The sequence below is a fragment of the Pygoscelis adeliae genome, unplaced genomic scaffold, assembly GCF_000699105.1.
Source record: "Pygoscelis adeliae isolate BGI_AS28 unplaced genomic scaffold, ASM69910v1 Scaffold280, whole genome shotgun sequence".
NCBI lineage: Eukaryota > Metazoa > Chordata > Aves > Sphenisciformes > Spheniscidae > Pygoscelis > Pygoscelis adeliae.
The window spans coordinates 1,791,867-1,815,702 of NW_008823944.1; the positions used below are offsets into that span (position 1 = coordinate 1,791,867).

General features: G+C 35.7%; 1 protein-coding gene across 1 annotated transcript in view; it reads left to right on the plus strand.

Moving 5' to 3' along the window:
* ULK4 (unc-51 like kinase 4) overlaps positions 1 to 23,836 on the plus strand; it is a 247,806-nt gene that overhangs the window by 57,788 nt on the left and 166,182 nt on the right. Inside the window, 4 exon segments of the mRNA XM_009321252.1 lie at positions 2,345 to 2,506; positions 9,319 to 9,501; positions 15,361 to 15,488; positions 22,078 to 22,211. Of these exon segments, the coding sequence (XP_009319527.1) occupies positions 2,345 to 2,506; positions 9,319 to 9,501; positions 15,361 to 15,488; positions 22,078 to 22,211 (607 nt within the window).

A 23,836-nucleotide genomic window follows, 5' to 3' on the forward strand; every position in this document is an offset into this window, starting at 1 on the left:
AGAATGCTGTGGGAGACGGTGTCAAAGGCCTTACTGAAGTCCAGGTAGACCACATCCACAGCCTTTCCCTTGTCCACTAGGCGGGTCACCTGGTCATCGAAGGAGATCAGGTTGGTCAAGCAGGACCTGCCTCTCATGAACCCGTGCTGGCTGGGCCTGATCCCCTGGTTGTCCCGCACATGCTTTGTGAGTGCCCTCAAGATGAACTGCTCCATAATCTTCCCCAGCACCGAGAGGGAAATTTTGTGAAGAAAAGCTGTAATTGCATCTGGAAATTTCTTAACATTCATAATAACTATTACCTGCTGTATAATGCTTTGATTATGATTTATTAATGGGATTATAGTGCATTTATGAAGTGTTTCTGCCTGCTTAAAGTAGGAGTGGAGTTCCAATTGGCATTCCTAGTAATCACTTCACCTATAAGAGAGATTTAACTTGACTATTAACATTTCAATTATGGATTCAATTTTAAATTCATATAGTCAGTTTGATAAATCCATGTATTTTTACCTTAACTGTACAAAAAAAAAAGACTGAAATTCAGTAGTATAATTCACAGAAAAAGATTAAAAATTAACATTATTTATGAAAAGTTTTGAGAAACTTAATTTTGGTAAACATGTATGTGTATTTGTATATTATACAATATATTGCAGTAATAAAAACTGTAAAAACAGAGAAGCCTAAATCCTCTTTGGTTTCATGGCTGTAAATCAGAAGGAAGACCAGAGAAATCAGTAGAGTTTTACAAGAGTGTAACTAGTTTAGATGGGAATTGGCTTTGGTATTTCTTTTAAGTATTTTGCATAGAGCTGCAGTTCTTTGGGAGAACAGGAAGGATTAGCGTGAAAACGATGAATACAGCTTTTTTTTTTTAACAGCATTCTACTAGAGTTTCCAAATATTTCTACATCAGTATCTATATTTTAGAATACCTAAGTCAGTAGAAGGAAGAGTGGATATTGAATATATTTTTCATGAAGTGTAAGTTCTCCCCTTCTGGAAGGCTTTTGTACTGCTTCCTGAAAGGTTTCATTATCATTGCTCACAGTTGTTGGTGGTTCCGATTGTGAAGATAAATGTCAGAAATCCAAAGGTTAGTATGATAATGTGGAGATTAGTTTAAGAAAGAAATCAATTAGATATCATGATGAATTAATTGTGAAGCCAGGCTTTGAGGTAGACTTGACAAATTAAATTGGTTGTCTTATATTAAAATTCACTCTTGCTGAAGTAAAGAATGCCATTTAAGACATTGTTGAAAGACTTCACTTATCCCTAGCTAAAGATTGAGGTAAGGTGAGGCAATGCACAGCCAAAAAAACACCAGCAATGAATCTTCCAGTTCTGTTAAAGTAAAGACTGCTTTTAAGTGAAAGAAGGGGGGGGGGGAAGACATACTAAAGAAAGGAGATGAGGGGGAGAAGAGAGAAAGTAGAGAGTCTGCTTTTAAGTGATCTGTATTAAGTTAAGCTTTCATTGGAGTCAGTAACAGTTTTCTTGAGAAAGAACTGTTGCCATGTGATGTTCATGATGTGCTGATGGCTCGTGATTATTCTGACATGATGGTTTTTATTCCATGGAGACATTGTAGTATGTATGGTATTATGTAGATACTAAAGTACATATACAGTAGCTTTCCACAAATGATTTTGCAGATTTGTTTGATGATTATTTGATTAGTATTAAAAATATGAAGGATTCAGAATCCCTTATGGAAATTTAGGAACTGATGTAGAGAATGGGACCCAATGGTTTCTCTTAAACATTGGTCACGATTGTCTGTTTCAGAAGAGGAAGAGAAGGGAATTATGGAATAACTTGACTTGCAAGAAGGCTTTTTCTTTATCCGAGGGGGTTGTTGGATCTTCTGAATAAAGAGGGTTTAATGTAATTAATTTTATTTTTCCTAATGTAACTGTATATCTTATAATCTTGCTCTTCAGAGCCTGTTGTAGTGATGAGTTTTGATACACATTCATTCATTCATAAAACACTGATCATGGAACGCCTCTAACATACCAAAACCTTGTCATTTTTTAGTGACTACATTTAATTTGGGGTGATCATTTGGAGCTGAAAGATTTTGTATTAAATTATACTCGTATTAAATTGTCTTTGCAGTAGAAGAGAAAGTGGGGGAAGTAGGATCTGTAAACGTAACTTTGTCACAAGTTGAGGTTTCCTATGAAATGACTTTGGCAAGTATCAAATAAAATTCAGAAACCACACTAAGACAATACATATGGAATAAAACATGGACATAGGCAGTAGTCTAAAAAGAAATCAAAAACATTAGAAACATTTGCATATGAGTTTTCCTTTCCTCTCCTTCCTATAGGAAGACCGGGTAGTGAACCATTTGGCAGCAAAGATCATTGAAAATGTTTGCACTACTCTGTCTTGCCATGCACAAGGATTTATTACAGGAGAAATCGGACCTGTCTTGTGGTACCTTTTCACACATTCTACAGTAGATTCTTTGAAGATAACTGCTGTTTCGGTAAGGAATTTCCTTTTGTGATATGGAAATGTTTTGGGGTTTATTTTGAAAAGCATTCTGAATTGAGACGGAAATGTTTTTGAGCATGTTTTCTGTATGTATATGTATTTATATTTCAGATTACATTAAAATATATTTACAAATTTTCTGAAATTGAAAAGTGCACAGTCCAGTGCTTATGAAAAGTCCTTGCAATTCATCATTTTCTGGAACATACCTTTTGTTACGCTGGTGATCATGGGTTATGTTTGAAAAGTTTAATCTTTCAAAGAATCAATTGAATTCTTGGAAAATTGAAATTTCTTTTTTGTATGATGTTTTACATGAAAAGTGTTAGTTCTTTTTATCACAGACTTGCTTAGACAACATATTTGAAATCATCATGTTGCTTTCTATAAAATTGTCAGGGCTAGTCTCTGCCCTGAATTTGTAAGTTAATATAGGTTGATAATAAGACAAACAGAGCTATGATATGCAAGCAAAAGGTTTGGAACAAAAAGGTTTGTGAGGTAGAAAATACTTAGCAGGGCTGTGAGTTTAACCATATCTCTTGTTGAAAAAACAAAAGCCTTAACCCACCAATACAAGTAATATTTTGGAAGTGAACAATAAGTTGACTTACTTTAAATGAAGTGTGATAACTGGGTGCTCATTTCCTGAGTAGAGCTCAGGCTCACTAATGAGTTTACTGTTGGCTTCCCAGATGGAAAATAGTAATGTTGCTGCTGCAGCAGTATGCACTTAGACATGTGTAGCGTTGAAGTAATAAAAGAGAGAGTATTAAAGGTATATCTGAAGTGTGGCTGAAAAGATAAATGGTAGAATAAATTTATAATTTTTAAAAATATATGTATTTATTAAACATTCACCTTAGTGTGTATTTGTGGCAGAGTCTTGCCTGGGAAATAAACTGCTCAAATACTGGGAAAATGTGTTGACCTTTTAGAACAGTAAGCTTATTTAGTAAAACACGTTACAGAAGCCTTTGTTCTGTGGCACCTGACATTCTTTTTAAAAACTTTAGTCTTAGAACTTTTATGGGTATAGGATTGTCAGTCTCTAAAAATGTAAAATATGTGTAACCTTTATACAGAGCATTTATAGCTTAAGCCTGCTTATGAGTCTGGCTGGTAGGCTGCTTTTTCAGAAAGGCTCTTTTTGAGGCTTTACCCATTTGATCTGTGAATTTTATGCTTACATCATGACTGTATATATGGTAAAAGACTGGAGATTAGAGTTGTTATTTCCTTTACTTATTGAGTATTTAAACAAGTCTGCTCAGTCCTCTCTCCTACCACTACTTTTGCCATAAGGGCTGTTTTGTATCTTGTGCTTTCAGTTCTTGTCAATCATTAGACTAGGCAGTTGTTTGTTTGCTACTAGATCGTAGCTCTTTTTCTCTCTTTCAACTTGTCCTGAAGTTTTCCTCCTGTTTCTCTGCTATCCACTTGGAGAACTTTGCTTCAGTGTTTACCATTCCCTTGACTCCTACACCAGACTTCCAGAGCTGCTCCACTTGTAGCAGTCAGTTGGACAGTTACGCCTGTTTTGTGTGCCACAGTGAGCAGCATATCCCAGAGAAACAGTCTGTCTGAACAACATTTGGACACTGAGCAAAGAAAGATCACCAGAGGAAATGTCAGTGGGCTTTTTTTTTCTTTTTTTAAATCCTCTTAAAAAGTCAGTTTCTTCTTGGAAAATATAGTATGCTTGAGGTAGGCAAGAGCTTTTTTTCTGCTCAGTAATGTGCAGAAGTTGTATTCTTGAGAATCAGAAGTGTACTTGTCATCAGTGCAGACTCACTACAGCTTTTTGTAGCAGTGGGCTCAGGACAGTATCATCAGTGCCATATGGTTTGTACACTTTGCCCTTAGATGAGGTTTCTAGTGACTATGAGAAGAGAGGGTTGTTGTTTGTCCCTCTCTATCCTGAGCCCCTTTTGAGATCCCAGATCATTTGATCCTCCCAAGGCTGTAAGGTTGAGGTGAGCCACTGAGAAATCTTTTCTTTGTCATAGTATTTATGCTATGGGTAGCTAGCCTCTCATAAGCACTACTGGAGTTGCCTTTTTTTCCATAACACCCGATGAGAAGAAAATCTTCATGCATCTTATCTGGAAGGTAGGAAAAAATGCTTAAGAGGAAGCTAAAACCTGAAGAGCTTATTGTAGCCTAGTTGACTCTTTTTTTTTTTTACTTTCTTTTTTCTTTTTGTGTCCACTGACAGCTGCCACTACTTACTAGTCAATGAGGCTTTTTTAATGGCTCAGTTCAGTCAAACAGTGCTGGCATTTTTGTGGTCTCTTCCAAGTGAGGAGATTGAAAGTATCATAAATTTTGAGTTCCTCCGTTCCTTCACCTCTTGTCACTGCAGCTGTGATAAAGCAATGTGATCTCTATGGGCTTCTTGTTCAACCAGGGATGTTAAATGCAGTGACGTGCATAGTAAGTTACCATATTTATACTGTAGTTCAAAATTGAATCATCTGGCACTCCTGGGTTGGCACTCATAAGACTGGCAATGATATTGTTTTTGCCAAGTTCTTGCCTCCTGATTTTTTTTCTTTCCTTTATAATGCAAATTCATAGACTTAGTTGTCAAAGCTTATCAGTCTTCAAGAACTACTCTAGAAGCCCTTATAGATGACATATGTTAGGACAAAGCAGTGTGTTTTAGGAGATCACGATAGCTGAAATTACCAGGATTCCCTAGAGAAACTCAGCTGATTTGTGGGACATCCTTTCAACGGCAGTTGTCAATCTCAGTAAGAAAGATGCCTTTTTATCATTCTATTAACTTTTCTCTGTCAAAATTCCTTAGCAGTGCATGCTTTAGTGTTGAGGCCAGCGTTTTAAAGTGACAACCAAGTTGTGTGTGCACACTGAGTTCTGCTGAGGCAAAAATTTCTTCAACATCTTGTGCAAATCTGTTTTATAAATATACATATGGACAATATAAGAAAAAACCCCTATTCCCAACTAACATTTTTTTCCTGTGAAGGCAATAGGCTTACTGGAGATCATACCTTTCCCTTAGGTAGTTACTGAGGTTTTAGTCAGGCTCGAGGTAGGGCTTGCTCCAGCTTAAAATATTGGAGAGCTTTGGGTGAAAGCAGCAGTGAGGGGGACTGCAAGGGTAGGAGTCATTGATTCTTCTACATCCTTGGTCCAACTGCTTTGTTTCTTGTTTTTCTGGTCTTCATGAAAATTATTGCTATCCACATAGCCCATTCCATCTCCTTCTTCCAGACAGATCATTTCACACAGGTGTGCTTGGGTCTGAATGTGTTCCTGGATTTTCCCCTCCGCTGTTTTGGGGATTGTGTCCTTTATCAAAAGACTGAGGTTTAATTATTTTATACCACATATGAAGTGACTTGGACAAGGAAGCTTCTAAAGTAGAATATACTAAGGTGGTACTCTAATCCTTTTGCTGCTTTGTAGTGAAACACTAAAGTAACAAGAGGGTGAACTTACTTGTTGGATTTATTACTCAATGCCTGATATAAATCATGGTTATGTATTAATACTGCTGGGGTATTTGGGTATATAATCTTAACTTTAGAAAAAAATAACCAATCAATATTGAAATCTAGCACAGGCAGATCTTTTACCAACTGAAGTTCATAGAGATTTCAGTAACATACTGATTTTTAAAGTAAAATACTAATGTATTCCCCAGCTATATTGTACTGTACAATTTCTACGTTCATTAAATTGTTGCTATAGATATGTAGGCATCTTTATTCTGCATGACCACGTAAATTGAAATCATCAGTGTCCTATTGTATTTTATTCTGCAGTCTCATCTGCCTTATTTGAATGTATCCTGAAGAATTTATTCTTGACTGACATCTGTATTCACATGTAAAAATAAATTTCTGTTAAGAAATACATGTGTCATATCTTTACCTACAGCTAGCAGGCTGTCTGTAAAGTATATCAGTAGTAAGGCACTATAGAATTCTACTTATGATTATTTCAATCAATAATAAAAATATATCAAGAACATTCTCTCTCTTCAGTCTCTGGAGTCAAGAAATGACACTTTACCTTGTCCTGCCTGTCAGAGGTGGCAAACAGGACTATGTCTCAGTATTTTTGTTCACTTTGGAGTCCCACATGCCTCAGGTAAATATCACAGATTTTGCCTGTAAGAAAGCTATATCTTTTTATCATTTTGCTAGACTCAGAGGAGAAATAATTCTGTAAGATGTCAAAGTGACGTTCTGACAAGCTCAGCAGCAGAAGGAATATTTTCTTTCCAGTATACTGAAAGTTTTTAAATTTTTTTTTTTTAATAATTTTTAAATTTGTTCCTAAGAGATGGCTTTTTCTGCTGGAGGAGGAGTAACAAAACATAAGCCACTTAAGTGGAAACTAATTTGGGAAAGCTCAACATGATCTTTTGGGGGTGTGTGTGTTGTTTTTTTCTTAAATAATTGGCGCTGAATAGTTTCTTTCAGAGACTTGGGTATTGCAGATACATTAATGCATTCATTCTCAAACTTGAGAGAGTCATGGAGTACATCCTGAAAGGGTGAATGTTATCCAGCCACTGTATGGCATGTAAGACCAGAAGGCAATGGATAGGGCATAGATGATCATAGAATCATAGAATAATTCAAGCTGGAAGGGACTGATAAGGATCATGACGCTAGGGTTGGAGCTGCTGGGAGAAAAGGTGCTGGTTAAGGCTGTGCAGAGAGCAAGGACAGAGAAGCCAATACCAGGAGAGGCTCTGCCAATGCCTTATTCTCACTGTGATCATTTCCTGTTCCAGGACCGCTGCTGAGAGATGATGGTGTGAGCTCTACTCTTACCTCTTCTCATCACTGGTTCCCAGTTCCTGCTCCACCACCTTTTGACCTGTCTCCATCTGTTCTCTCCAGATACTGGATCTACTGAAGTGATTTAGTATACTTTGTCTTCTATCCCCCATTAAACTCTATCTTCTGCTTTTCTGCTGAAGTGTTGGTTTCACTCATACAGCAGAGCACTCTGTGAGATACAAGCTAACGGGAGTTTAAAGCTTCTCCCCTTGGCTGTTTGTGGGCTTGAGTTTTCCTGCTGTCTCCAAAGCTGCAATATGATCCTAGAAAACAGCCATGTCTTTCCTACCAGATTTGCCTGGAGGTCATCTGATGGCCTGCTATGGTCACCCTTGTTTGACGAGGTCTGTAGCAGAGAGCTAAGGCATTGGCAAGTCTGCATACACCATGTTAGGACACCAAGTTAGCTCCATGTTGCTTTGACACAGTCTGTGCCTAGGACCCAGCAGTTCACTGGTAATATGACCCTCAAGGATATGTTTAGTGAATGTGTATACCTCCTGCCCACTCATTTTGAGAACTCGGACTAGAGGTGAAGGACTGGATTGTATCCTTGGGGAAATATAGCATGCTGTACTAAGAAACTGAGATTGAGTGTCTGTGTTTTAAAAGAAGGGAGAAAAAAAAGAAGGGGGAAAAAAAAAAGTCTTCAGTCGATATGGTTCCTGGACCAGAAAGGATGAGGAAGAACAGGAGCAGAGTAAATGAATGACATCAATAAAATGTCTGTTTAAAAATCATAAATTCTTGATTTATTGTCTTTTATGCCCTTTTTTTCATTTATTTTTTAGTGTGTTTTGAGTAATGTTTCTAAGGCCACTGGTGAACTGGACAGTTTCTGAGGTTCCTACATGGAAAGCTTTTCTCTGATGATAGTATTCTGTGGGTGTAATTGATTATAGTTTCTCTTAAATAAGACCTCACTATTGAATGCACACCAAGTATGCAGCTATTTCTAAATATAGCTGGTCTGAAGAAAACAAAGAAGTGGTAATATTGCCTACTTTTCACAGAAGAAAGTCGCCTTCACAGTTTTTCCCTAAAACCAATTCAGATTTTCACGTGAATAATATAATTGCCATAATCTGTTTTCCTATCCTAACACTACATGCAAGCCAAAGAAAATAAGACTCTTTAGATATTTAAAGTCTTATTTTCTTTATCTGGAGAGAACAAAAGCAGTTATAGTATCTTGAAGGTTGTATTTCCAGAGGTATCAAAAGGAAAAGCTGTGTTGACTTGGAGATGAATCAACCCTGGAGGTTATTTGGTAATGTTTGTTATGAAATAGCTAAGTTAGTATACACTGAACAGATTTGTGCTCACTTCACTAGAGTGCAGTCAGCGTCTCCATTTTCTGTTAGAATTGTTTTAATTACTGATATTTGTAAACCAACCATTTGGAGAATAGTTTGCATGTTTACTAAACGCTGTTCCTTAACAAGTGTCTAGATCTAAAGTAGTATCTAGATCTAAAGATAGACTTTAGATAGTGAACTACTACATATGAGATCATGGTCCATAAGCAGAGAGAGAGAAGAAAGATGCCCAACTTTATGGGTGACCAGAATTTTTGTGGTGTATGCCATCTCTCTATTTTCTGCTGCCTGTGCTCCTTTCTAGTACAGTGTGATCTGACGCTACCTACATTCTGTGCTGATAAAAGACTCAAGCATGGACTATACCGCTCCATCATTATTGTTCTCTAGAGTGAAAGAGTAATGTGACTCTGTTTGATGTTGGTGTACCAAAGATTTCAGTTTCAGCTGCATGGAGTGTATAGCAATGCATTTAGAAGACTTCCAGGTCTCTAAAAATAAGTAGCCTTTTCCCCTAATATTTGTCTTATGAATGAAACTGTATGAATTCTCTATATTTCTAAACTATTGGAGAAGTCACCACCTGTTTTTATTCTCCATTATTTTTCTTGAGATAATAATCCCATTAAATAACAATGGGGGTTTTTTTTCCACTTTTGTAGGCTTTATGCAGAATTACTCGTTACTCACCCAATGCTTTCCAGAGTGTCATTGAAAAAGTGGGATTAACAGCTGTACTAAATTCCTTGGCAAATGGAATATGCAAAATTCAGCAGTACATGCTCACCATGTTTTCAGCAATGTTGTCATGTGGGATTCATCTACAGAGGCTGATTCAAGAAAAGGTTTGATTTCAAATTAATATTATTAACTGGCATGGATTTTCACTAATGGAAAGTTAAAGTTGGCTCTGGTAGTGTTTTTGTGTTTTCAAAATGCTTACTCAGTGACACGTATGTGAATAGCAGGAAATGAGGGATGTGTTTATTTTATATTTTTATTTGCTTAAAATCTAAATAATGAGGAGTATAGTTTTTCTTTCTCTCTCTCAGATCTTCAAGAGCTGGTACTAATGGGTATATAAATTGCCACTGCAGCTAGAATTCAATCAATTCAGAAAACTCTAGCCTGACCATAACTGATAATGGCCCTAAGGAAAAACAATAAGGAATGTATGAGGACAACTATTTGACATAGCTCTCTTAAACATTTAAAAAAGAAAATAATGAATGTCCTAATTGAATCTAAAGCTGTACTTTATGCTCTCCTTAAAGGACCTTAGGCCAATTTGTAAGTGAAATGTCTTGCAGAAATTAGCATTTTAATAACTTAGGGTTTTCTTTTTAGTGTCACTGAATAAAACTACTGGTTCTGATTTATGGCTAATACAGTTTTTGGAAGATATGATTAAAAGTGTTCTATTTTGATCACCAAATTATTCTGTGTTTAGAGAAATAGCGTTTATTTTTTTGACAGTAAGTCTGCACAATTCATAAACAAAAGTAATCCTCCTCTGCTTGGAAAGATTAAAAATCATAAAGAAAATAGGAACTCTAGCTCGTGTTTTCATCAGATAGTCTGTTGTAATGCATGCTGTAACCTAACAGTCATCTTGACCATAATAATCTATTAGGCTTTAGTTGCGAGAGATTAATTTGATTTCTGTACACATTGTTTTAACAACAATGTTTAAATTAAAAAATAATCTATTGTTTTTCACCCATGTCTTCTTGCAGCCTGAAATCACTCATTCTCTTCCTAAAAGTCATTTCTGTGCCTTGTCAGAATTGCCAATGTGTTTTTGTAAACACGTGTCAGCTGACCTTAAGTTTTCCACAGATTCCACTACAACAGCACTAACAGGTGGCAAATTGTCCAGTAATGTCACAGTTTCTAATAGTGCACATTACTGTAAGTTGGTGGTATAGTATGTTCAAAAAATATTCACTTGAACATTCAGCGAAAGAATGCAATGTGTAACAAGCAGGTGGCTACAGCATGATGTTTTCTGTGAAGAATTTCTTGTTTATATGGGACTTACATTGCTAAAAGAACTCCCTTTCTGATACTGCAGTTCTTATGAACTATTTTAATCAAATTTTTGATGTTATAAAAATAATCAACTCTGAAATTCTCCAACTAGTTATAGGAAAATAGAAAGTATTTTATTGGTATGCAGTACAGTAATGGCTGAAACTTTGTGGGTTTAAAATTGCTGCTTAATCATTCATGAATTGTCATAGGTGTTTTGTGAGCAAGTGTTGCAATTTTGCAGATTAGAAAATTGAAATATAGACGAATAGACATTCTTCTAACGGCATATATCAAACTAATGATAGAAGTGGGAATAGTACCCAAAGCTGTAACTGAAAAAACATTGTGCTTTAAAACTGGTAAAGAAGGTCTAGTTCTACCGCATGTGCCCACATTTGGTAACTGTATCTGCTTTACAGCTCAGATAAACCTGTATCTCATAGAATGTCTATTTTCCTCAAATTAGACTGTAGGATTTTGGAAGCAGAAACTAGATTTCTGGTTTTTTTGAGTAGGATCTAAAAATATAATCCTGCTCCCGAATTGAACTGCCAGGTACTATCACATTACATGGAGTAATAATATTTTATCGCTGAAAACTGAATTTAATAATCCATGCACTTTTCAGTATTCTGTGAGCATGACACACAAGTCCACCTTAACGAGAGAAGGGAAAAGAAAAAACAAGTGGGTAGTGTTGGCCTACAAAGTATTTTGCCTTATGTAGAATTCTTGTATACTATAGCTTAAGAGGCAGAAGGACTTCAGTGTTGTACAGAAGGTAGTGACAAGGTTGTGACTATCTTTTTAATACAGCTGTAAGCCAACATATTAAAAGATGCTTAAAGATATAAATTCAAGATGGAGATCACTTAGCTTTGTATATGTTATCTGGAAACTCCCTTAGCTTACAAGACTTAAGGCTGCCCTTATTTTCTACTCCCTTCAAGAACAGCGGTAAAACCAGTTGCAAAATAAAAACCAGAAGACAAAGGAGAAACACAGTTCTGTGGTCATCTACGTTAGTATAAATCTTCAGAGACCTACAATGGCTAAATCCCTCTCTGATATAGAGCCTTTCTATTTTAGTTTCTTGTCTTGGAAATGAAAAAAACTGAAATAATGTTTTTAAAACAAAGTGTGGGAAAAGAACTCAAAATCAAAAATCTTTGACACACTATAGCAGTAGATAAAAAAAAAAACCAACCACACAAAAAAAACCCACCCCACCAAAAAAACAAACCCCCCCGTTATCTGACCTCTGGAAGAACCTAACTGCATTCAAAAAGTTATTGACTGGTTTTCACTCATTCAAAGGTGAATCTTGACAGCCAGATGAAAGTAATTAGCAATGTTTTTTTTAATTTGTTTGTGTTTTCTCAAATACTAATAAGTAAAATTATTCAGATAGTTACAGCAATATGTTGTCGCAACTGCATTGTTTCTTCGCTTCCCTGCACCATTGGCCATAGTCCCTTTTTATCTTGGTCATATCCAATTATGGCACTGAAAAAAAGCATTATAAGTGCATTACAAACGTTGCCTTCATATTTCAGTTCCTTTTTTTTTCAGTTCTTTGTCTTTTACCTGTCAATATCAGTACGAATTAAAAAATAAGATATGTCTTTAACAAAATCTTTGTAACTCTTAACTTACAATATTATAGAAGCACTTGCAGTGCATAGAAAGGGAATTTGAAAATACACAACAATACAACAAATTATTGCGATCACAACTTCAGTTACTGTATAGTGAAATAGTGGTCTAACTGTTTTGCCCTTGTGTAGCCAATTCAAAAACATCATTGCTTTTTGTGGTTTGTTTTACACTTGCTTTGCGGTATTACTAAGAGTATCCAACATAAAATCTCATGATCTTGTTGCAGTCGACAGTGCGTTCACTTGCAATGGAAAGACTGCCCTTACCCTGTATCCATAGAGTCTCCATGGACACATCAAACAGTTGCAGGGGAGGGAAGAGCAATATAACAGTGAAATGATTAATAATTAATGTATTAGACGGTATTTCAGCAATTTTTGGCTTTTCTGATATATTGAGTTCTGCAGGTCAGCAAAGATGTGCTTCAAATGTTCTTTGGATAAACTGTTGCTGTTTTGCAGTCCTCAGACCAGCCAGAAAAGCAGATTCCAAAATGTCACATTTATTTCTTAAGCCAGGTTATTAGAACATTCCCAGATAAGTCTGATGCAACTGATTTTAATTGACAATGTTGTCTTAACCCATGGTAACCCTCACATGTCACATTGAAGTATTCTTGCTTTCCGGAGCATGAGGACTAAAAATAGTCAGATGTGCTTTGGCTTGTAGTTGCATGTGTCTTTGTCATGGCATCCCTGTGCTTGGTCTATCAAGTCCATTTATGTTAACAGGCAGTGTTGCATTATATATACTCTTTCACTAAGTCTGAGGCTTTACGGTGTTTCTTAACGTGTAAACTTTTTTGGTGGTTTTGAGTAATTTCATAAGAAAACCACAAACCCCCACAAAACCCCACTTTATTAAAATTTCAACCTTTGCTTTTAGTAGATGGTAATTTAAGAACTTTACCCCTGCAGGTTCATACTGAAGGAGCTACAAGTCATGCTCCATGAGCTGTTGAAGTGTTCAAAACAATACACTTTACACAGCTTATGCTTATTAACCACAAGATTGAGGAACTCTTCTGTTTCTGAAGTAAATTACAGAAATACAACAAAACAGTTCTAGAATAATTAATAACAGCTTGTTTTTTTCTGGGATTTCTGTAGTTACTGTCTATGCTGACAGCTTTTGAAGACAATGTTAAAATGGTATCAGAGTAAAATCTGATGGTTTGTTGGCCAACTCTCACACTCCTCTTCTTTTTCCAGTCTCTGTAAAGAGGTATATTTAATTGTTGCAAAGACTGTCTCTAAAAAAATCACATTCAGTGTTGATTTTCAGTTTTAGGGCAATGAAGTTGCCTTTCAGTTAGAAGAGGGAATTTGAATGATACTTGGTATGTTAAATGTGCGTCACACAGCAAGATTTTAAACTTTGTACACAACATGCAGGTGCACACTAGGCACCTCTTTATTCTGTAGTGTTACTCCCTTGAGAATCCAGCTCAAATGTTTGAAGGTAGTTTCTGTTGATGAGGCCATTTGTGCTCAGTCTAATTCTTGGATAGAGCCAATTCACTCAGTGTGTAAATTCTGGCTCAGTTTATAATTCTGATTTTTTTTTTTTTTTTTGAGAGAGAGATTTTAAGTAGGGTTTGTGTTTTCAGAACAAGGCATTCTGATCAAGAGCTGATCCAAAAAACACCATTGCTGCTGCCAGCAAGGTGATCTTTGAAGATGGATTTTTTTTAATTCTTTTTTTTTTTTTTTTAACCAAATAGCCCAATTGGTCTTCATAGAAGAGGAGTACGGATGAGTAGCAGATATTTTTATTCCTTGGAGGTAGAGGATACACCATATGGTTGGTTTGTTTGTTTGTTTTTCTTTTTCTTTTTTCTCCTTCGGCTCTTCAGGAATTACAACATACTGTTGGACAGAGCAGAAATGATCCTTATCTTACGCTTCTTACAACTCATAATACCTAATTCTGTTATTCATAATATGAGAGCTCTTTTTTTCCTTCCACTGATTCTCAGCTTTATTCCCTTGGAAACTGAGGCAGCACACATGAATCTCATATCTTTCTATATGTCAGGCCACATTCCAGAAACTAGAGAAGAAAATCCTTTCAATATACAGGGCAAAATACAGAGAGAGAAGAAGAAGAAACCTGTGATTTCAGAATCCAGTCAGCTAACCATTGTTAAACTTTTGAAGGGAAATATTTTGTGGTTATTCTTTATTTCTCAGTCTCCTTGTTAAACTTTTTAAATTATTCTTTCATTTGGATTTACAGGAAGTAAGGAGTTAGCAAGGATTTTAGCATCTTATAAATTGACTTTATCATAGGAATGGAGAATGGTCAGTGGATTAGGAAAGTCATGGCTCCTTACTGCTTGTGGTTTATCCTTTTTCTTTCTTTCCAAGCCCTAATTTGGGTTGTTCCTTGAAAAGGTGTTCTTCACTTCATGAAGCCAAAATAAAATTATTTTAGATAAGTACAATCAGAGAAGGTAGAAACAGTTTTGCCATCTATTTGGAGCATCTGTTGTATAATTTAGGGTCTGATGTAGACATGATCGTATCCAACAAAGGTGGTGTTTGTAATCTTCCTGCATATATGGGAATTAATAGGTAAACATTTAGTCATATTTGTGCTGAAATATTTATGTATTCTGAAAATCCTTTGGTCTTCTTTTAAAATAAATATATTAAAATATCCTACATTTATCCTTAAGGTAGGACATTTTAAAATATAAGTTCCATCATATTTTGTAGTTCATTTTGTACCACTTTGGACATAGTACATTAGATAGTTTTTACTTGTTGCAGCTCTTGAGAAGATGTACAAAGCAGCTTTGCACTGGGCCAGTTTGTCTTGGATGGAATTTATTTAGTAGTGTTTTATGGATTTTTCTTTTTTTTTCTGAGTGACATGAAAAGTACCATACTAATACAGATTGCACATGAAAGTGAGCAACTTTTAAATGTATACAATGTTAAAAATACAGTGCAAGTAACCTTTTTGCATAAAATAATATTAATGTATCTGTGTTTATTTCCACCAAGGATTTTGTGACTACAATTACTCGTTTACTTGAAAGTCCTTCAACTTTTATTCGAGCAAAAGCCTTTCTGGTCCTGCTACAAGTTTTAATTAATAACAGGGAGATGTTGCTACTCAGTTGTCAAGCAAGGTAAGGTGATAATGGAAGATAATTAGAGATGTAGTATTTATTTTCAAAGTCATACCTGAAATACTTTAAAATGTGTGGTATTTTTTAGCCAATGTTTTAGGAATGAACTATTTTCTGTGTAATATGAATCCTTTTATTCATGAGAATATCAAGAAAAGAGTGTTCTCTTTCGTCTGGGGTCAGCAGGTGTGATGATTACTCACAAGGGGAAGCCACTGTTTTACAGGCAGAGTTTGTCTTTTAAAGTAACTTGCGGTCCCAGTGACAATTAGCAAGGAGCAGATTTTGCTTTGGGTTGAGCAAAACAAATCCTGCAACAGTGAGTTGTTGCTATGGTGGGAAAGCAAAATAAAAAGGTCTGTCATGTGCCTTCCTCATCTTGGGGTGTGGTATAATCTTTTCAGTATAGGTACGTTCAAGGTAAAATAATGTTTCTTGGCTATATATGTTGTTGGAGTGATTTATAATGACCACTGAATTCCTGTGACTTTTACATGAAATATTTTATTTGTTTCTATGTTTTAAAATACTTTGCAAGAAATGACTTCTCTAAAATTATATTTTACTCACAGTAGAATAGTTATTTGAATTTTTGTGTCTTCTGATGGCACAAAAACATTCCTGTATCAGACAAGAGGAAATTAGACTCTGTTAGAATGTAAATTGTCACCGTGTTTCGGGGGTGATTGGAGAAATAAAATGGAAGAAATTTTATTTGGGATTTATATCTTCTGCTGTTCATTATGAAGAACAGCAAAATATAGTGTAAACCCAGTTTTTATGGTATTGGAATAAAGCAGGTTTGGAACTGAAAGTAAAAAGGATGAGGCTTGTGGGTAGCTGTAAATCTAACTACATTTACAGCCAATATAACTTTATATCTTATAATGATATTTGACAAGAATTAAGATGTATGCATTGGAGCTAAAAGGCTGGATTGGAAGGAGCAGGTGAGTTATGCCATGAAGCCACTGTGAGAGGGTATCTTGTGGGGTGCTATCATTGTATACCCCTCCACTCACATATGAATCTGTAGATATCCCAATTTTTGTAGATCATAGAGAATAAGTTCTGAATCCAAGTCTTTTTCATGTGTATCTTTTTATACTTCCAGAAATGTTTTATCAGGTGATGTGTTCTGGTTAGTGAAAAATGTCTCTAATGATTTGTAAGTAACTTCTTGAATGGTTACGTTTTTAATGACTGCTGCTATTCATATGCTTGTTATAGCACATAGGACTGATCTGTGTGTTTGGAGAAATGTCTGACGGAAGTCCTGTACTGACAGTTACTATATGTTTCTTTATGCCTGGGGTATTATGTGAAGGAGAAAAACTTTAATAATTTTTATCGACAATGTGATCTCTTTATTTATAATGCTTTCCAATGAGCAGCCTTTCTGAAGAGAATGTGTTGTGAATTTGACATGTTATTTTGTATTGCGAATTTTGGCTTTTTCCTGCTGTTGTATTGTGATGCCCCAGACAGAGCTGATTAGGGACCAATACATAATATAACACATTAGGTAAAACAATAGGCAAGCCTTATAGCAGCTTTATTGAATTGATAAACTGTTTTTCTTAATTTGTTATGTTTTCTTCATAATTGTTCTTCAGTGAACAGTATATCTCTTGACAGGAGAGATCATCTAGACTAAAACCTTTCTCTTGTATCCAGAAAGTAAGATGGCTACAGTAGGATGAGAGAGGAGAAATGACCCATTATATGTGGAGACAGCTACTTCCATAATATCCTGAAGTCAGGAAGAATTTGAAGCCCAGTAGAGATAATGGATATTCTTTGACTTATACTGTTGAATTCCTATTGGTGTATTCTGGTTAAATGTCTCCAGTTCTGTGACAGGAAAGTTACTTCAAAATTAAGACTAATAAATTCAAAATTGCTAGTACAGTAAGCAGTAATCAGTTGGATAACTATTGAAAATGTTTGATATACTCAAATTCTCTTTATGAACGTTTTTGATTTGAGAAATATAAAGAGTATGTAGTAAAATGTGCATAATTTCTACTTACTGGTTTGTCTTTAGCAGTTGCAGCTAATGCCTGTAATGGGATTTATATTGCTTTAGATATAAAATCTGTTTATGATAAAGATAATCAATATGGCAATTTTTCAGCGTGCATGAGTTAAAGGATATGATGCAGATGATAAAACAGTTAGTAATAACTCTTTCATGGCAACACTGCATATATCTCTACAGCTTCAAGTTAAGTGTTGCTCAGTTTGGCATTGGAAAAGGCTTTTGTTTGGTTTAGTAATAAAAATTGTACATAAGTTTGCAGAGATTTTTGTGATTTTTTTATTTTATTTTTATTTTTCAAAAACCAAATTCTCTGAATCTGTCGTAGCGTATTTTTAAATTATGAAATTAGTTGTGGTGGGAGTGTGTAATTCAAGAGCTTGACAATGGATGTCACCGAGGAAATTCCACTAGGACTTTCCAAAGTACTTCAAGATTTCGAGATCCGTGGATGAAAAGCATTTATACGTAATATAAAATGTAATTTTGAAGTGAATTTTTTCTCACACAACATTGTTACAATTCAACTGTTACTCTTTTTTCTACCTGTCTCATGGTAGTCCATTCCATACTTTTTGTTCTTCCACATGTGATACAGCTAGAGAAGATAGGAGACCTTTTAGGCTGAAATAGCACTTGTTTGCTTACAATATGCAAATGTATTTCTTTTGCTAATCACATTGAGTTTTCCAGTCTCCTTGTTTTTTCCATGATTTGCAAAGGCAGGCTACCTGTTAATGAGAGGAGGGATATAACCTGAAGTTTTGTTGAGACTTATAATTTCACCCTTTTCTGAACTAGCAGTAATTTCTGATTAGTCTCACTGAATTGTTCTTTCTGGATCTAAACAGTTTCAGAGAATTTCCTAGGTGAATAGAGGCTGCCCTGGAGATTAAACTTCCTCCTTAAAGAATTTATTTAAACCTCTTTTTATACTATCTGCAGAGATGGACACTTGTGAAAAGATAGGGTAGTATTCCTGACAGACTTTCACAGCCTGCAGAAGCCTAACTATGCACAAAAGCAAAACCTCAGTGCAAAATCTTTCTCTGTTATCTGTCCCCACTTTCCATATTTTTTTAAATTTTCAGATCTTGTATATGCCCTCAAAGGAAAAGCTTTACCTGGAGACCTATTACAATCTCACATCTAGCATAGGCTGTTGGCCTTATATGTCTAAGATTGGCCTAGAAAAATAGTGAGAAAAAGAAATTGGTGCTCAGTCAAATGGGAAAACATGGAAATGGAAGGTAGAAGGGAACAATTACACAAGTCAGTGCTTTCAGGAAAAAAAAACAGCAAGCTGGTATCAAACTAAAAAAAGAAAAAAAAGTGTAGATGGGGAGAAATAGGGATTGACCCTTCTTGCTAGCATGATCTGCCATCCGGTGTTGCACCTCTGTAAAATAAACAATATATCTATATTAAACTTCCTTTAAAAATCTTCATCATTTTCTGTTAGCAGAGGTTGACTAAAAACGGGTCCTTGAATTGTCAGGGTAAATGGACTGTATATGTCCTCAGAGCATGCAAGACATTCTTTAGTTTCATGGAGGTCTGTCATTCGCTGTGAACTTAGTGAACCGAAGGGAGAAGTAGGGGGAAGATTGCTAGTGAGAGACCTCCTGCTTTTAGGTTCAGTCATCTGGTGGCCGCATGCATTTTTCCCCCTGTTGAGGTTCTGGTAAAGTTGTAGCTGAGCCTTATTGATATCTAAAGCTGATTTTAAGGATGTTGAGGGTAAATGTCACTGATTGAATGGAATGAATGAATTTTAGAAAACAGTTCTTAAAGAGACCTTGAGAGGTTGCAGCGTCTACCCTTCTGATCCAGGCCAAGGTCTGTTATGCTTGAGAAATATTTTTTTAATGATTGGTGGAAATTGGCGTGTATTCCATGACCTCTTTTTGACAGCTGTTCTAATTGTTAGCTATTCCTACCACTCAAAAATTCTTGCCGTTTCCTCATTGAAATGTCAATTCTACAGATTAAGCACAGAAAACAATGTAGTCTCTTTCCTTTTACACTGACTTCTGTATATTTGAAGACCATGTCTTATCACGCCTCTGCTCAGTCTTCTGAATTTTCACTAAATCTTCTCTTTTTTCATGTTGATCATCTTTAAATGAACAGTTCTTACACTTTTAAAGTAGTAGACCTCATTCCCATTCCTGTTACTCAGGACTGTTAACTGTCTGCCGTTCTCCTTTTTGCTCCACTCTTCACACATTTTCTGAGAAAGCTTGGGTTGTTGTTTTGCTTTTTTGTGTAAAAGCTTGCTGATGGCAATATCACGCAATACAGATATTTGAAGAAATTTTTTTTAAATCAAACCTGGCTTCATAGACAGTGGTTTATTCCTCATTGTATTTAACTTATTTATAGTAACACCTACATATATTTTCATGTATTGTTAAGTGCAAGACAAACGTGTGCATTAAATGAATTGAATAAATGTATTTCCATAGGCCTAGTTTTGCCCATTAGACAGAACACTGAGATTCTTCAGGGAATAAAAGTAACTGATGAATTGTTCTACATACGACTGAGGAATTTGTTGAAGGAAAATAGAGATACTAATGCTTTCCTGCCTATATATGGATCTGTACAATTTTCTCGAGAGGCAATGTTTAGTTGAACAGTACTATCAGGGAAAAAATAGTTGTGGATATTCTTAGAAAATCTTTATGTGAAAGACAATTTTGTGATGGGAAGGACAACACAAAAAGGAAGAACTCATGAGTTTACGTAAACTTTGTATCTTTCATCTCTGAGAATAAATTAACATACTTTGTGTGCTTCTCGAATGCGATTAACTAATAGAACATGCTTCTAAAAAATGAACACCTTTCCCCCCCCCAGCAGTAAAACTGCTTATGTTGAAGTCTACTCAGCCTATTTTAAGTATAACTTAAACAGATTTAAACATATTTCCATATAGATTCAGATGATTGTTAAATCATGGAAATGTTTTCTTAAAGAAAAAAATCCATACAAACTCTGAACTTTTGTCATGTTTTTGTTAAACAGTTTTTGAGTAAAAAATACTTGGTTGTCTGGAAAGGCTAGAGGGCTTTATACTATTTTAATTTAAAACATTCAATTTTTTATATTAAAAAAACTTAAAGCTTTTTAAAGAAAATTCTATTTGAAGCATGTCAGATTTTTAAGTAGTTCTCTTCTACCAGACAAATAAAAAATCCTTGTAATTTAATACAATTTCTAGTGATTGCAAGAAAAATAAAAGATGTCCCCATAGTCTCTGGGGAGTGTAGCTCAATGTGTTGCATCTGGGCTGTTGCAGAGGTGAAAGGTAGTTATTGAACGGGTCTTTGTCTCTGTAGCACAGTTCAGGAAGGATAAAGTTGTTGTAGTATTCCATAACAATCATGCATTGTTTAGAGCCCTAATCCTGCAAAATGCATTCTTAGGTAGTTTTGATTTCATTGAGTAAATTGGCTTTTTGATGGAAATATACACCTCCTAGGATAAAATTTTGTGTTTGTGAGTCCTGCAGTTTTGTTGTGTACACTTGAGGCAGTTTAAAGAAGTTGTTTTCATACGTCTATAAAAGAGCATTGATTATAAGAAGGGTATTTAAAAAAAAAAAAAGATAATACTGAAGTACATTCTTAAAATCCAGAGTATGGATTTCAGTCACCAGTGACTGATTTTTTTTTTTTTTTGCACAGGACCCCTAGGGAGTTCAAATGTGAAACAAAGATGTCAATATTATGCCACTAAAGGGAAGTCTGGCCCTTCTGTCTATTCAAATGAGCATTTTAAAATATTGCCTGAAGCATTCTGTTCCAGGTGTATTATTAAAGCAATCTCTTGTAAGTTAGCCGATGGCTAATAAATCAGTTACCATAGTTTACTATGAGAAATGTCATTCTACATAATGGCATAGCTACACAGCACTTATCAATTAGAATGTAAGCATTGAGTTTGTCTTTAGAAATCTTGAACACCGGATTTCTAGAGAAAGAATGTAAGGCTAGTTGGGATTTTTATCTCTTTCAATATGGTCATTCTAACTAGTGCTAACATTTTGATAGGCTGTAGTATGATTTATGTAGTATGATTTTTCTTGACTGAGAGATTGATCTCTTGTTACATTGACAAATTATTCTTGCTTTAGGAATTCTTACATGTTGAAAATGAATGTCTTTAGTCTTTTGCTCATATTGTGCATATTGGTCATATATTTCAAAGTAAAGTGGATTTTAAAATTAGTCTCTGTCTAAGTCTGCAGAGGGATTCACTCCTTATGTTAGCATCGTATATTCATTTAAACTGGTAGAGTTGCACTTACAGTAGCTCAAGGGTTTCTTTCCTCTTGTTCCTTGACACAGTCATTTACGTTATTTTAAAAATTGATTTATTTGAAAGGGAAAGTCTAAAATTTCAACAAAATTAGAGCCAAAACTAATGTATCATCTTGATTGTAACCACAGATACTAGAAATGTCTGGTTCAGTAGTGTTTTTGAGATATAGTGTCATTTTTGTGTTTTGAGAGGTAATGTTTTGCTCTTGCTTAAATGTAGACTCGTGATGTATATTGAAAGAGACAGCAGAAAGACCACGCCAGGAAAAGAGCAGCAAGGTGGCAGTGAATACCTGTCAAAATGCCTGGATCTTCTCATCTATCACATTGTGCGGGAGCTGCCAGGAGTTCTAGGTAAATTCAGTTGGTTAACTGAACAAATCTTACCTTTGCTTACTCTCTCGAGAAACAAGTATCCCCTTACATATACAGGTGGACAGACTGTATTGTCTGATTACATAAAGTTTGCATGATATCAGCTTCGTGAAGTTCTTTAGTTATGTCATGATCAGATATTTTGTATTGGAATGCATGATTTCCTGTATTAATGTTTTGTATTTGTGGAATGGTAAGCCCCATCAACTCAGGAATGAGGCCCAAATGTACAAGAAGTTTTATCAATGTTCTAAAGATATTCCAAACACTTAAAGACCTAAGAGCAAATTTACCTCATAAAGCACAAAGCTAGGAGAGATGCAACAGGGCATATCTGTGAGTACATGTTAATCACTTATACTGAAACTTATATGTTGAGTATTTGCTTCAGGCAATTTTTCTGGAAAATTTCAGCCTAGATACTTCAGTTGTTCTAGACATCTGAAATGGATTTGCTCATGCATAGGAAAAGATGGAAAGGTTTTCTCTGAGAGGATGTCAGTGCTACCTCAGCCCATCCCTTATACTTAGGAATAAGGACATGAAGTTTCAGCAAAGTAGCTTTTGTGCCAAGGATATGCCTCTGGACAATTTTGTGAATATCTGCTCAAATTTCACTAGTATTTGAGCCTTTGGAATGATAAAAAGCTACTTTGAACTTTGTGCTGTTCATATATGTTCAAACAGAAATTTGCTTGGGTATAGCAGCTAAAGTCCTATCATCATTGAATATGCTCAAACTTGTCATAGTGGGATGAGGTACTGGGGAAGAGGGGACTTGCAGAAGGAACAGTGAAAAGCATGCGTGCAGATAGGACAAGAATTGCAGGGCATAATTTGGACTCATTGGGCGACCAGAGAAGAAACTGGAGTAGAAAGAAATTAGATCGAGAGTCTGGGGAGTCAGTCAAGAGAAGGTGATGAAACAGGATGAGACTTTTGGCCATTTGTACAAAAGTAGTAGATAAAATCTTGGAAAAATTAAGGAGGATCTATTGGTGAGATTTGAACATAGGGTTGATATTGAATAAAAGAAATGCCACATAAATTACATATAAAGTAAGAATGGTGGGATTGTCTTTCCTGGGAAAAGCTGTGCTATATGTTATATGAGGAAAGATGAGGTATTTATTTGGGAAAGTTAATTAGGAACAAGTGAAGGAAGAAAGGAAAGACGGGAAGGAAGGGAGTTAGGGAGGAAAGGGAAGAAGGAGGAAGGGAAATGGGAGGAGGGGAGAGAGAAGAAAGTAAGAGAGAAGGGTAGGAAGAAAAGGAAGGAAAGAGGAGGGAGGGGGAAGAGAAGGGAAGGAACTGAGTGGAGGTGAAGGGCAGAGGGGGAGAAGGGATGGAGAAAGAGAGGGGGAGGGAAGGAAAGAGGGAGAAGGGATGAAGAAGGAGACAAGAAGAAAGGAAGGGGAAAATGAGATTGGTGTGGCCAGTCTGAATCATCATTAAAATTTTTATTAAAACTTCTGGTGGGTGAGATCTCCCACAGAATAGAGAAAGCTAATTAGGAAGACAAGAAAGGAAATGCTGTGAGTATTCAAGAAAAGAAAGGGAGCAAACCCAATCCTGATTGTGTATGCTTTGTCATTAAATGATAA